We start from the raw sequence: 13,545 nt of genomic DNA on the forward strand, positions 1-13,545 counted from the left end.
ACAGATATTTACTGAGAGCTCTAGATGCTGGGAAGATAGCAGTTAATAAAACCAGAAAAAAGTCTCTGCTCTCATGGAGCTTACATTCTAGTGGATCTATATCAAAGCAACAGCCAACTTGATAATAAAATACCAGAGGCATTCAAGTGAGGATAATATGTTTACTATTAGTATCAAACACTGTTGTGAAGTTCTAGCCAATTCAATGGTCAAGTAAAATAAACAAAAGTTAAGTACACTGAAAAAAAAAATCATCATGATTTGAAGACACGACTACCTAAAAGTCCAATAGAACAGACTATAAAATATGTACAAGGAGGTTCACATTAAGGTATCTGCTTTCAAACTAAATATACAAAACCCCACAGTTTTTCCAAAGAGTTATTAAGAAACAATAAAGGGGCAGGGAAAAGCAGCTATCTGGAGGGATTTGGTCGCCTTAATCTTTTCTATAATTTTATAACCTTTGATCACATTCTCCACCTTTCCCACACCTTTATTTTATAAAAATGAAAGAGTTGTAATTTTTTGGGGAAAAAAATCTACTGAAGAAAAAGATTCCTGCTATAAAAGAATTTATGTCTTTGTTTCTTCACCAGATGAGGGAAAAAGAAATAAGCTCAGGATGAATTCTATCATATACCTCTATGTTCCAGTTATGCTGTTCCAAGGTATGGCGACACTGATCCATAGATTCTATGCCAGTCAGATCCTGAGAAGAAGAATAAAAACAAAAAATTACTTAGGGAAAAACCAAAAGTACATTTGTGGGCATTTTCACCCTAACAGAATACTTATGAATGCTGGTAGGAAAATAGTTAAGTGTTGAACGTAGATGTTAAAATATGGTAAAACTTCACTGACTCAGAATTTACCTAGCCAGTTGTACAGATATAATTCACATATAATAAAAAAGTGAAAATCCCTTTTCTTTCAAAACTTCATGGCTTTCAATTAAGACAACTACTGATTAAAATCAATATTCTCTCAAATTCAAGTTAAAAAAATTAAAGATTTCTTTAGCATGCTTCAACTTCTAAGCCCAGCAAAATATTCTTTAATGCTAAAAAACTATTCTGTTTGTAATACATAATGATGTAATACAGAGTTCCTATAAAAGGTAATGTCTTTCATTAACTAATGTCATTTTTCCTATTGGTATATAACAGCTTATAACATGAACTGTGTAAAACTTTTTATTAAAAAGAGCTTGCAATGCAGATAGTTCCCTAAGTACTTCCCCCGCTTCCTTCTCCTTGGGCTGTTCTCAGTTTCACTTTGTCATTGACCAAAGCTGCTTCTTTGGCTCTTCTTCCATCCCTCTAAATTAGGAATTTCCCTAGGGTGTGGGTCTGGTTTTGTCTCTCTCCTCCCTGGCAATCACATTTAATCCTCAGGCTTCAACCTCCCTTTCTGCAAAGACTCCTAATTTAATCCGTGCAGCCTATATCTCTTCAGAAGTTTAGCAACATGTTTACAGTAGCCCATTCAACATTTTAGATGTGCAACTGATCCAAGAAAACCCAAACCCACTGCCGTCGAGTCGATTCTGACTAGTGCCACCAGTACCTCAAATTCATCATTTAAAATCGGTGCATCTAGTTAACAACACCATCATTCTCCAAAATATCCAGGCAAAGATGGCATTTGAAGACATTTGAAACCTCAGCCTCATCTTTGAGCAGTCTATCCCCTGAACTCCCCATTTCATTGGCAATCAAGTTCCAATTCATTTTCTATCTTAGATCGGTAACTGCATTTCCATTTCCCCAATCATACCTTTATTCGAGCTTTCAAAACTCTTCAACTGAATTGCCAAAATAATTTAATTTCTCTCCCTCCTTCTGACCCTTCTTCCCATTTACTTTATTTTGTGTGTGTTACTCCTCTGCTCAAGGCTTTTCAGCTGACTGGATAAGAAATTCCAAAATCCTTAGCCTAGCATTCAAGTGTTCCCATAATGTGGTCCCAAACTATCTAACATTTTTTTCTCACAATTTCCCTTCAGGTGCCCAATACTCAACAAATATAACTGCTCATGTGTACCTCTAACTCCCAGAATCTCTACATAGCTAAATCTCAGTCTTCCTTTAAGGTCCAATGCAAAAGCCAAATTCACCCATCTGACCCCTCCTTCCTTTCACTCAACAAATGCCTACTGCATACTAATTCTATGCATTACTCACTATGTCCAAGGGATATAAAGATTAATAAGATACAGTCTCTACCCTCAAGAAAGTCGTCTCAATAACCAGCAACAGGAGTCAACAAGAATGTAGTGGCATTGCATTGGTGAGTCAGAAGGCTGAGGTTTGTGCCTAGATTCTGCACCTTGTGACCATGAACCAGACATGTAACCCTAGAATTTTGTTTCCTTTACGTATAACACAAGGGACTTAATTTGGGCTAGACAGCCTTAGTCTCGGGGAACATTTAGCTCAATTGGCATAACATAGTTTATAAAGAAAATGTTCTACATTATATTTTGGTGAGTAGTGTCTGAGGTCTTAAAAGCTTGTGAACAGCCATCTAAGATACTACACTGGTCTCACCCTGTCTGGAGCAAAGGAGAAAGAAGAGAACCAAAGACACAAAGAGAAAGATTACTTCAAAGGACTAATGGACCACAACTACCACAGCCTCCACTAGACTGGGTCCAGCACAACTAGATGATGCCTGGCTATCACCACCCTCTGCTCTGACAGGGCTCACAACAGAGGGTCCCAGACAGAGCTGGAGAAAAATGCAGAATGAAATTCAAATTCAAATTCAAACTCACACACACACACACACACACACACACACACACACACACACAAAGACCAAATTTACTGGTCTGAAAGAGACTGGAGAAACCGCGAGAGTATGGCCCCTGGACACCCTTATAGCTCAGTAATGAAGTCACTCTGAGGTTCATCCTTCAGCCAAAGATTAGATAGGCCCATAAAACAAGAGGAGACTAAATGGGCACATCAGCCCAGGGGCAAGGACGAGAAGGCAGGCGGAGACAGGAAAGCTGGTAATGGGGAACCCCGGGTCGAGAAGAGGAGAGTGTTGACATGTTGTGGGGTTGGCAACCAATGTCACAAAACAATATGTGTATTAACTGTTTAATGAGAAACTAGTTTGCTCTGTAAACCTGCATCTAAAGTACAATTAAAAAAAAAAAGCAGTAATAGATTATAACCCTATGTACAAAATAAATATCCATGAGTCCATATACTCATATAAATGAACACATGACTGAACAAATAAATGGGGGAGAATAGACAAATCTCTTGTGTAGAAGTACTTCAAATAACTTTTGTAGATGCTTCATCATCAAGGAGGTGGAGCATAACTCCCCACTCCACGAGTACGGGCTGCACTATGACTTCCTTCCAAAGAGGACAGTATGGAAAAGGAGTAACATTTACCTCTGTAGTCTTATTTCCAAAAACCCATAACCCCAGTCTAATCATAAGAAAAACATCAGATAAATCCCAGCTGAGGGACATTCTATCAAATACTTGACCAGTACTCTCTAAAATTGCCAAGATCATCAAAAACTTTGTTTTTCTGAGAAATAGTCAAGAGGAGTCTAGAAAGACATGAGTACTAAATGTCATGTGATATCCTCGGTGAGATCCTGAAAAACTAAGGAAATCAGAATAATGGACAAACTTTACTTAATAATAATGTATCAATATTGGTTTATTAATTGTGACAAATGTACCATACTAATAATGCAAGATGTTAGTAAGAAGGCTAATAGGGGACACTGAATACAGGGCATATGGGAATTCTCCATACTATCTTTGCAAGTTTTCTATAAATCTAAAACTATTCTTAAATTAAAAGTTTATTAAAAAAGTCAAAAAAAATTAATTAACTTGGGGTGAAACCTCTGAGCAGGGCTTCCACCTGGTCTGGAACAGTACAATAATTGCCAATGTAAACAAAGGAAGCATATGTGCTGCATAGCAATCAATTCTGTTGCTGGCTGGATTCTGACCTGAGTAGGAAACAAAGAGCAGTTTGTTGTTTGGTGCTCTCCTCAAAGATGGCGGCCAGCCACTTTGAATGTATGTTGCTCTTCACAATCCTGCCAAAAATCCAGCCAAAAATCCAATCTCCCACATGGATCCTGACAGTTTCAGCAGCCTGATGCGGGAGACTGGATTACTGGCAGGACTGCGGAGAGCGACACACATTCAAAGCAGTGCAGTTGGCCGACATCTTTGAGCAGGGTACAGCTGTTTCCTACTGGGTCAAAATCCAACAGGCAACAGATTTGGTTGCTATGCAATGCATACGCTGCCCACATTTATGCTGGCAATTACTGAACTGTTCTGAACCAGTTTGAAGCTTTGCCTTTGAGAGAGAACAAGCTTGGCAAGTTGGCAGATAAGCTCAGAGACGTAGGCAAGGGAAAAATCATTGAATTAGGGCAGTGTTTCTCAACCTTAGCTGCACAGCTGAAGCACTTGAGGGAACTTAAAACAAACAACAACAACAAAAAACCCTATAGACACCTAGACCCCTACCAATGCAATTTAGTCAGTAAATTTAGGTTTTTTTTTTTTTTGTGGGGGGAGAGAAGCTTCCAGGTAACTGTAATGTGCAGCTAGAGTTGAGAATCAATAATCTAGAATCTTAATTCTAAATTCAGTAGTTTGTTTTTAGAAGGTTTTATGGAGCCCTGATGGTGCAGTGGTTAAGAGTTCGGCTGCTAATAACCAAAAGGTTGGTAGTTCGAATCCACCAGCTGCTCCTTGGAAACCCTATGGGGCAGATCTACTCTGTCCTATAAGGTCACTATGAGTCGGAATCGACTGGATAGCAACAGGTTTGGTTTGGTTTAAGGAGGGGAGTGACATGATCATATGTGCATTTTTTAAAAAGTCATCTGGCTGCTATGAGAAGCATTAATTGCAGAGGGCATAGAAGAGAGTAAGGCCTTTCAAGGAGATGCATTAAAGTCCAACGGGAAGAGAATGATGGCTTAGAATAGAATGGTAGTACTGAAGAGGAAAAGAAGTGGGCAGATTTGGGAAATATTTTGGGGACAGAACCAAAAGGACTGGATGATATATTAAGTACGTGAGAAAGAGGAAGAGAAATATTAAGGTGGACTCAGAGGCTTGAGCAAATGAAATGATAGTATCATTTATTAAGAATGAGGAGGGAGGGAGAGAATGAAGAACACCACAGACCCAAGGAAAGTATTAGCCCAAGAGACAGAAAGGGCCACATAAACCAGAGACTTCATCAGCCTGAGACCAGAAGAACCAGATGGTGCCAGGCTACCAAAATGATCACCCTGACAGGAAACACAACAGCGTATCCCTGATGAAGCAGGAGAAAAGTAAGGTGCAGAACTCAAATTCTAGTAAAAAGACCAGACTTAATGGTTTGATTGAGACTGGAGGGACCTTGGAAGACACAGCCCCCAGACTCTGTTAGCCCAGAACTAAAACCATTCCTGAGGCCAACTCTTCAGACAAAGATTAGACTGGACTAGGGGACATAAAATGATACTTGTGAAGAGTGTGCTTCTTAGCTCAAGTAGATACATGAGACTAAATGGGCACTCCTGTCCAGAGGCAAGATGAGAAGGCAGAGAGGGTCAGGAGCTGGTCGAATGGACACAGGAAATTGGAGGTGGAAAGGAAGAGCGTGCTGTCACAGAATAAGGAGAACAACTAGGGTCACAAAACAACGTATGTATAGATTTTTGTATGAGAGACTAACTTGAATTGTAAACTTTCACTTAAAGCACAATAAGAGAAAAGAATGAGGAAAGCTGTTGAAATAATTCTGCTTATCTTTGTGAGAAAAATTTATTTACACTAAGAGGAAAGTACTTAAAAATAGGGGGGAAAGTGGCAAAAGACTGCCAAACAAAGATGAATGCAAAGATGAATACACACTTATTATGTCACATGCTAAATGCACTGCGTAGGAATGGACTGCCTGACCTCAATGCGAGACAGCAAAATGGCTTCTAGTGATCTATCCAAAGGTCAAATGAACAAGTACCCTGAACTCACTTGGCACTGTCTGAAAACAGTTGCATCCATAACCCAGATAGCGTTGCCTACCTGGGTTTTCTCTCAGTTTTGTATTTTTTAAACCTATCGTATGTTAGTTAAAGAAAATTTAAATGCTAGAGAAAGATAGGGGATGTAGGGGTTCCTTATGGTCCCGACCACTATTAATACAACTGTTTGACATTTTAGTATATTTCCTTCCAGTTTCCCACCTTCCAAGCAAAGAGTTTAGGGTTTTGATTCAAACTCCCTGTCATGGATTGAACTGTATCCCCCAAATATATGTGTCAACTTGGTTAGGCCATAATTCCCAGTATTGTGTGGTTGTCCTCCATTTTGTGATTGATATAATTTTCCTATATGTTGTAAATCCTAATCTCTGCCTGTGATTAATGAGGCAAGACTGGATTATGTTGAAGAGGATTAGGGTGGGATGTAACACCCTTGCTCAGGTCACATCCTTGATCCAATGTAAAGGGAGTTTCCCTGGGGTGTGGTCTTGGTGGTATGGGACCTCATACCACAAAGAAAACAGTGCCAGGAGCAAAGCACGTCCTTTGGACCTGAGGTTCCTGCACGGAGAAGCTCCTAGTTCAGGGGAAGACTGATGACAAGAACCTTCCTCCAGAGCCGACAGAGAGAGAAAGCCTTCCCCTGGAGCTGATACCCTGAATTTGGACTTGTAGCCTACTAGACCGTGTGAGAATAAATTTCTCTTTGTTAAAGCCATCCACCTATGATATTTCTGTTACAGCAGCACTAGATAACTAAGATACTCCCCCCACTTTTTTTTTTAAATTATAGGAGAAACCTGTAAATAGGCTTTGCCTCTCCTTTCTAGCATCCGTTCATCTTTGCTTTTTCACCTTTGTAGAACTCTTCTTCTAGTATTTTCTCTCCTGGCTTGGGAATCAACCTCTCCTTCTCTACCCTACCCTTTCCACTGCCAGCCCACCTTCCCACATCGCTGCATACAGACAGGTTTGAGAAACCTGCTCTATTTTCTCTTCTCTGTGAGACTTCTCTCTCCTAGATGTGTACAACATTGTCCAAACATCCTTATCGATTATATCAAGTATTCCCTTATGCCTTAGTCATTTTAATGGTTATGTAATATTCCAATTGGCTACAACAATTTATATATAGATGTTACAATTGCTTCCAATTTTTCACTATTGTTTTTAAAACAGGACTTTGATGAACATCTCTGTTTATAAAGTTTCCCTATATTTAGGATTTTTCCCTTAGGATCCAGTTAGAATTCTAAGTCAAGGAATATGCATATTTTTAAAGTTCTTGATACATACTGCCAAAATACATTTCAAAAGGACTATTCCAATATACATTGGATAGGGCTAATTTCAATGTGAGTCAAAACTAGATATGTCTCAAGCCAATTTTCATTCCCATTTCAGTGCCAACATAAGTTTTACAATGCCAGCCTTGTTGGGAAAGAAAGAATATTGCAGTTCTGGCTGGAGACACTGCATTAGCCTTGCTACCAATTCTTTTCCTTGACAAGAACATAATGTTTGGCTATCAGCACTTCTGGAAGAGAGGTGAAACAGAGAAGTAGAGAGAATGTTTGACTTAATAACCTCTGTCACAGGCTTCAACTCCTCCCAAATTATTATTTTTAGAACGGAGCAGGTTCTCTCTCTTTTTTTTAAACTATGCTTTAGGTAAAGGTTTACAAAGCAAATTAGTTTCCCATTTAATAGTTTATACACAAACTGATCCGTGACATTTGTTGCAATCCCCGCAATGTGTCAGCACTCTCTCCATTACCACTCTGGGTTCCCCTTTTCCGTTCGTCTGGTTTTCCTGCCCTCTCATCTTTGCTTTTGGGCAGATGTTGCCCTTTTGGTCTCATACAGATGACTGTTCTAAGGAGTACTTTCCTTATGGGTGTTACTGCTTATTTTTTAGGCTTGTCTTTTATTTGGCTGACAGGTGATCTCTAGGAATGGCTTTAGTTCCCGGTTTGAAGGGTATCTAAGAGCCATAGTCTCGGGGACCCCCCAGACTCTCTCAGACCAGTAACTCTGGCCTTTTCATGAATTTGAATTTCTGTAGTACATTTCCCTCCCACCCACCTCCATGGCCCCCAACAGGGACCATCTGTTGTGATCCTGGTCTAAGCAGTCGGTAGCTGCAGCTGGGCACCATCTAGTTCTGGTCTCAGGCTAGTGGAGGCTGTGGTTCCTGTAGTTCTAACTCTCTTTTAAAAATGAACTTTATTTTGAGGAGTGAATCAATTTCTCTCTATATCCCCAAGACCTAGTGCAGTGCCTAGTATTACAGTAGGAAATATTTGAGATAGATGGAGATTGCCATTGTGCCCATTTTCAACTGAGAGTAGTGAAGCTCTTTAAAATGAAGCATGCAGAAGCACCCCTTGTCACAACTGGACCAATAAACAACATCATGATAAACACAAAAGATTGAAGTTGTCAAGGATTTCCTTCTACTTGGATCCACAATCAACATTCATGGGAGCAGCAGTCAGGAAATCAAAAGACGCATTGCACTGGGCAAATCTGCTGCAAAAGATCTCTTTAAATGTTGAAAAGCAAAGATGTGACCTTGAAGACTAAGGTGCGCCTGACCTAAGCCATGGTATTTTCAATCGCATCATACGCATTTGAAAGCTGGACAATGAATAAGGAAGACCAAAGAATTGACGCCTTTGGTGTTGGCAAAGAATACTGAATATACGGACTGCCAAAAGAATGAACAAATCTGTCTTGGAAGAAGTACAACCAGAATGCTTCTTAGAAGGACGGATGGCAAGACTACATCCTACATACTTTGGACATGTTGTCAGGAGGGATCAGTCCCTGGAGAAGGATATCATGCTTGGTAAAGTACAGGGTCAGCGAAAAAGAGGGAGACCCTCAACAAGATGGATTGACACAGTAGCTGCAACAATGGGCTCAAGCATAACGACTGTGAGCACGGCACAGGACAGAGCAGTGTTTTGATCTGTGGCGCACAGGGTCACTATGAGTCGGAACCAACTTGACGGCACCTAATAACAACAACAAAAGAAGCACCCCAGACCAATTCTAGTACCTAGCAGGTGATTAGTAAAGGTTAGCTGAATCTACAATCCATCTTAATTGGCTTGCTCTTCAGAACTTTGGTTTACATTTAGATCTACTGACATTTGAGGTGACTTGAGATGGCACCAGGCAAAAAAGTTACAATGGATGTAAAGGTTACTTTGGCACCTCCATCTCCCTCTAATCTCTCAGGTCCAAGTATCTAATGTCATCAACAGCTATCACAAATCCCCCATTGGGCAGGGCTTTCCAGTCTGTCTTACTGAGAAATATCCTTTGCTCCAAAATGATCTCTCCTCCCTTCCTTATTCCCTCAGAAGTAACTCCCCTTCCATGAATTGCCCTCCCAAGGATATAGGAGAGCACTATATTTGGGTAGGAGCCTTGGTTGACGCAGTGATTAAGTGCTTGGCTGTTAACGGAAAGGTCGGTGAATTGAACCCACCAGGGGCTCTGTGGGACAAAGATGTGGCAGTCTGCTTCCATGAAGATTACAGCCTTGAAAATTCTATGGGACAGTTCTACTCTGCCCTAGAGGGTCACTATGAGTGGGAATCGACTCCGAAGGCAATGGGTGATGGATAATTGGTTACAGCCATTGAGTGTGATTGAATGATGGTATTAGTGGGAAAAGGATTTACTTTTGGGTTAAAAAATACCCTGAACCCCAATCAATCTCTAACAAGTAAAATGGTAGGGAAGATTAGGGGAAAGTGTGTGAACTATCCTGTACCCCTTTGTCTTAGTCATCTGGTGCTGCTCCAACAGAAATACCACAACTGGATGGCTTTACAAAGAGAAATTTATTCTCTCACAGTCCAGTAGGCTACAAATCCAAATTCAGGGCATCAGCTCCAGGGGAACACTTTCTCCATCGGCTCTGGAGGAAAGTCCATGTCATTAGTCTTCCTTTGGTCTGGGAGCATCTCAGCACAGGAACCTCAGGTCCAAAGGACGTGCTCTGCTTCCAGCACTGCTTTCTTGGTGGTGTGAGGTTCCCATGTATCTCTGCTCGCTTCTCTCTTTTATATCTCAAAAGAGATTGCATTAAGACACTAATCTTGTCAACCATCAGTATAAACTCATCACAGTGATAGAATTTACAACACATGAGGAGATCACATATAATTTCATCATAGTGGTAGTTTACAACACATAATAAGTAAATCACATCAGATCACACAATCATACAATACTGGGAATCATGACCTAGCCAAGTTGCTACACACATTTTTTGGGGGGACACAATTCAATCCATGATACCCTTTCTTACTCCAGCCTTGGTTTAACTTCTTCCTCACTCAAGTCAGAAAACAAGAGGAGGTCAACCACTTGGCACCCCTCTTCTGAAATACTGTGAGCCCTGGTCTATCTCTTGCTGAAGTATGATTCAAAGGTTTCACAAACAATAGCTGGTGTAGTATTTAACAAGATGTTTCAATCAACTGTTTGGATAAGGATTGGGTAACTAGGGTGTAATCATTTTGCTTTCCTAAGAAGTGTTTCTCTTTCCACAGCTCATCTGTTTATATTAATAAACACTGCAGGGGGTTAGTGTGAAATCTCAGTTGTGGTCTAAGTACTCTCTACATTCTATTTAGCTTGGTGGCTCTAGTTTATTAACTGAGGATGCATATTTTTGCTTTCAGTTATTCAGACAGAAATCTGCCAAAAACCAGAGGACCTTTGTTCTCTCCTTTCTACCACAGAGATGGCTTTGCTTTATGCAAAAGGCATTACACTCCCTCTGGTAGCGGCAAGAGAAATTGAAGTCCTTTCAGGAAGTTAAGTGAGCACAGTTAGGCTCTGGTCTGTAACTATAACTCTTACACTCTAATCTTTGTTATTCATGTTTAATTACTAATCTCTAAAATTAAATACTAGCAGCTCCCTTTACTAAGCACATACTACTATGTAACAAACAAACAAAAAACAAACCCGTTGTCGCCAAGTCAATTCCGACTCATAGCGACCCTATAGGCAGAGCAGAAATGTCCCATAGGGTTTCCAAGGAATGGCCGGTGGATTCGAACTGTGAACCTTTTGGTTAGCAGCCAAATACTCAACCACTGCACCACCAGGGCCCTGGCACTATGATATAAGTGAGCCCTGGTGGTGAAATGGTTAAGCGCTCAGCTGCTAACTGAAACGTCTGTGGTTCAAACCCACCAGTCACTCTGCAGGAAAAAGATGTGACAGTCTGCTTCCATAAAGATTTACAGCCTTGGAGACCCTATGAGGCAGTTCTACTCTGTCCTATAGGGTCACTGAGTTGCAATCAACTCCACGGCAGTGGGTTTTGTTTTGTTTTTAATAATTTAAGTACTAAAATCCTCATTTTCACCATAGAGATAGCCAAGGATCCAAGAGGATCCTTATGTACCTTATCTAAGAATATCCAAATGATTAAGTAGTGGAGCTGAGAATGAAACCTAGAACGGACTCCCTCCAAAGTCCAGGTTCTCGCCTATGCTGCCATGTTTCTCATTATTACTTGGTTGATACATGTTAGCAAACAAGAAGTTTTTAATAAATTATTATTATGACAATAACCATATACCAAACCAAAAACCAAACTAAACTCACTGCCGTCAAGTTGATTCCAACTCATAGTGACCCTACAGGACAGAGCAGAACTGCCCCACTGGGTTTCCAAGGAGCAGATCGTGGATTCGAATTGCCCACTTTTTTTTTTTTTTATTGTTGTAGTTTAGATGAAGTTTACATTCCAAGTTAGTCTCCCATACAAAAATTTATACATACATTGTTATGTGACCCTAACTGCTCTCCCCATACTGTGACAGCATACTCCTCCTTTCCACCACTGCTTCCCCATGTCCACTCAACCAGCTCCTAACCCTCTCTGCCTTCGTATCTCACCTCCGGACAGAAGCTGCCCGTTTAGTCTCTTGTATCTACTTGAGCTAAGAGGCACACTCCTCACGAGTATCACTTTATGTTCCGCAGTCCAGTCCAATCCCTGTCTGAAGAGTTGGCCTCAGAAATTGTTTTAGTTCTGGGCTGACAGAGAATCTGGGGGCCATGCTTTCCGGGGTTCCTCCAGTCTCAGTCAGACCATTAAGTCTAGTCTTCTTACGAGAATTTGAGTTCTGCACCCCACGTTTCTGCTGCTCCATCAGGGACTCTCTGTTGTGTTCCCCGTCAGGGCAGTCATTGGTGGTAGCCGGGCACCATCTAGTTCTTCTGGTCTCAGGAATTGCTCACCTTTTGGTTAGCAGCCATAGCTCTTAACCACTGTGCCACTAGGGCTCCATATACCAGTAGTAAACAAATCCTTAAGTCTTTCAGGGGACTCAGGGAAGATATCAAAGTTCTGATATCAAGGTTCTCAGCTGAAAATTATTGGATGCAGGTGTTTCAGGGAAAAGGAAAAGCATGTATGGAGAAATGAGAGAGAACGGCATATTAGGGGAACTAAAAAGCATCACTGGAGTAGAAATTGGAAAGGCAGAATTATGGGGTTGGACAGTGAAGGAGGGGTCAGATCATGAAGGGCAAACAAAGATTTCATGCTGCTCTAGGCAATGCAGAACAAATAAAAATATCTTTAAAGAGTGACATGACTAAATCTGACTAAATCTTTGTTAGAAAGATTATTCTGGAAAAAGTAGGAAGGCTTAATTGAAATCAGGGGCACCACTATTAAAGGTTATTGAAAGAATCCAGACGAGAAGTGAACTCAAAGAATGTAATCAATGTCACTAAATGATACTAAATGGTACATGTAGAAACTGCTGAATTGGTGTATGTTTTGCTGTGTATATCCTCAACAACAAAATAAATAAAATTTAGAAAAACATTAAATATAATAAAACATTTATGAATAAGTTTAATAAAAGAAGTGCAAGATTTACACGCTAAAAACCACAAAACATCATGGAAAAAAAATTAAAGAAGACCTCAACAAATGGAAAGACATCCTAAGTTCATGGACTGGAAGACGCAATATTAAGATGGCAATACATCCCAAATTGATCTACAGATGCAACAGCAATCCTTATCCAAAACAAAAAAAAAGCTGGAGGGATCATTCCCGATTTCAAATTTTACTACAAGCTGTAATAATCAAGACACTGTATTCAGCCAAACCACAATAAACCACAAACCACAATGTTAAAAAAAAAAAAAAAAAAAAAGGCAGTGTGATACTGGCATACGGACAGACACAGATCAATGGAACAGAATTGAGAATCCAGATAGAAATCCTTAAATCAATTTTCCAAGGCCACTCAATGGAGAAAGAATAGTCTGTTCAACAAATGGTTCTGAGACAACTGGATTTCCACATGCAAAAGAAAGAAGCTGGACCCATACCTCATACCATCTATAAAAAATTAACTCAACATGGATCAGTGGCCTAAACTTAAGAGATAAAACCATAAAACTCTTAGAAAACATAGGGGTTTTCAGGATCTTCTTTTACGTAA

General features: G+C 40.2%; 1 protein-coding gene across 2 annotated transcripts in view; it reads right to left on the bottom strand.

Annotated features, from left to right (window-relative positions):
- FAF2 (Fas associated factor family member 2) overlaps nucleotides 1–13,545 on the bottom strand; it is a 57,198-nt gene that overhangs the window by 30,928 nt on the left and 12,725 nt on the right. For both annotated transcript variants that reach the window (XR_002823142.1, XM_004371168.1), the window contains exon 2: nucleotides 644–712. Coding sequence is in view for 1 of the 2 variants with exons in the window: in XM_004371168.1 (XP_004371225.1) it covers nucleotides 644–712 (69 nt within the window). In the remaining variant the exon portion in view is untranslated. The remainder of the gene's footprint in view (nucleotides 1–643; nucleotides 713–13,545) is intronic.

The sequence above is a fragment of the Trichechus manatus genome, unplaced genomic scaffold (assembly GCF_000243295.1).
Source record: "Trichechus manatus latirostris isolate Lorelei unplaced genomic scaffold, TriManLat1.0 scaffold00011, whole genome shotgun sequence".
Classification (NCBI taxonomy): Eukaryota; Metazoa; Chordata; class Mammalia; order Sirenia; family Trichechidae; genus Trichechus; species Trichechus manatus.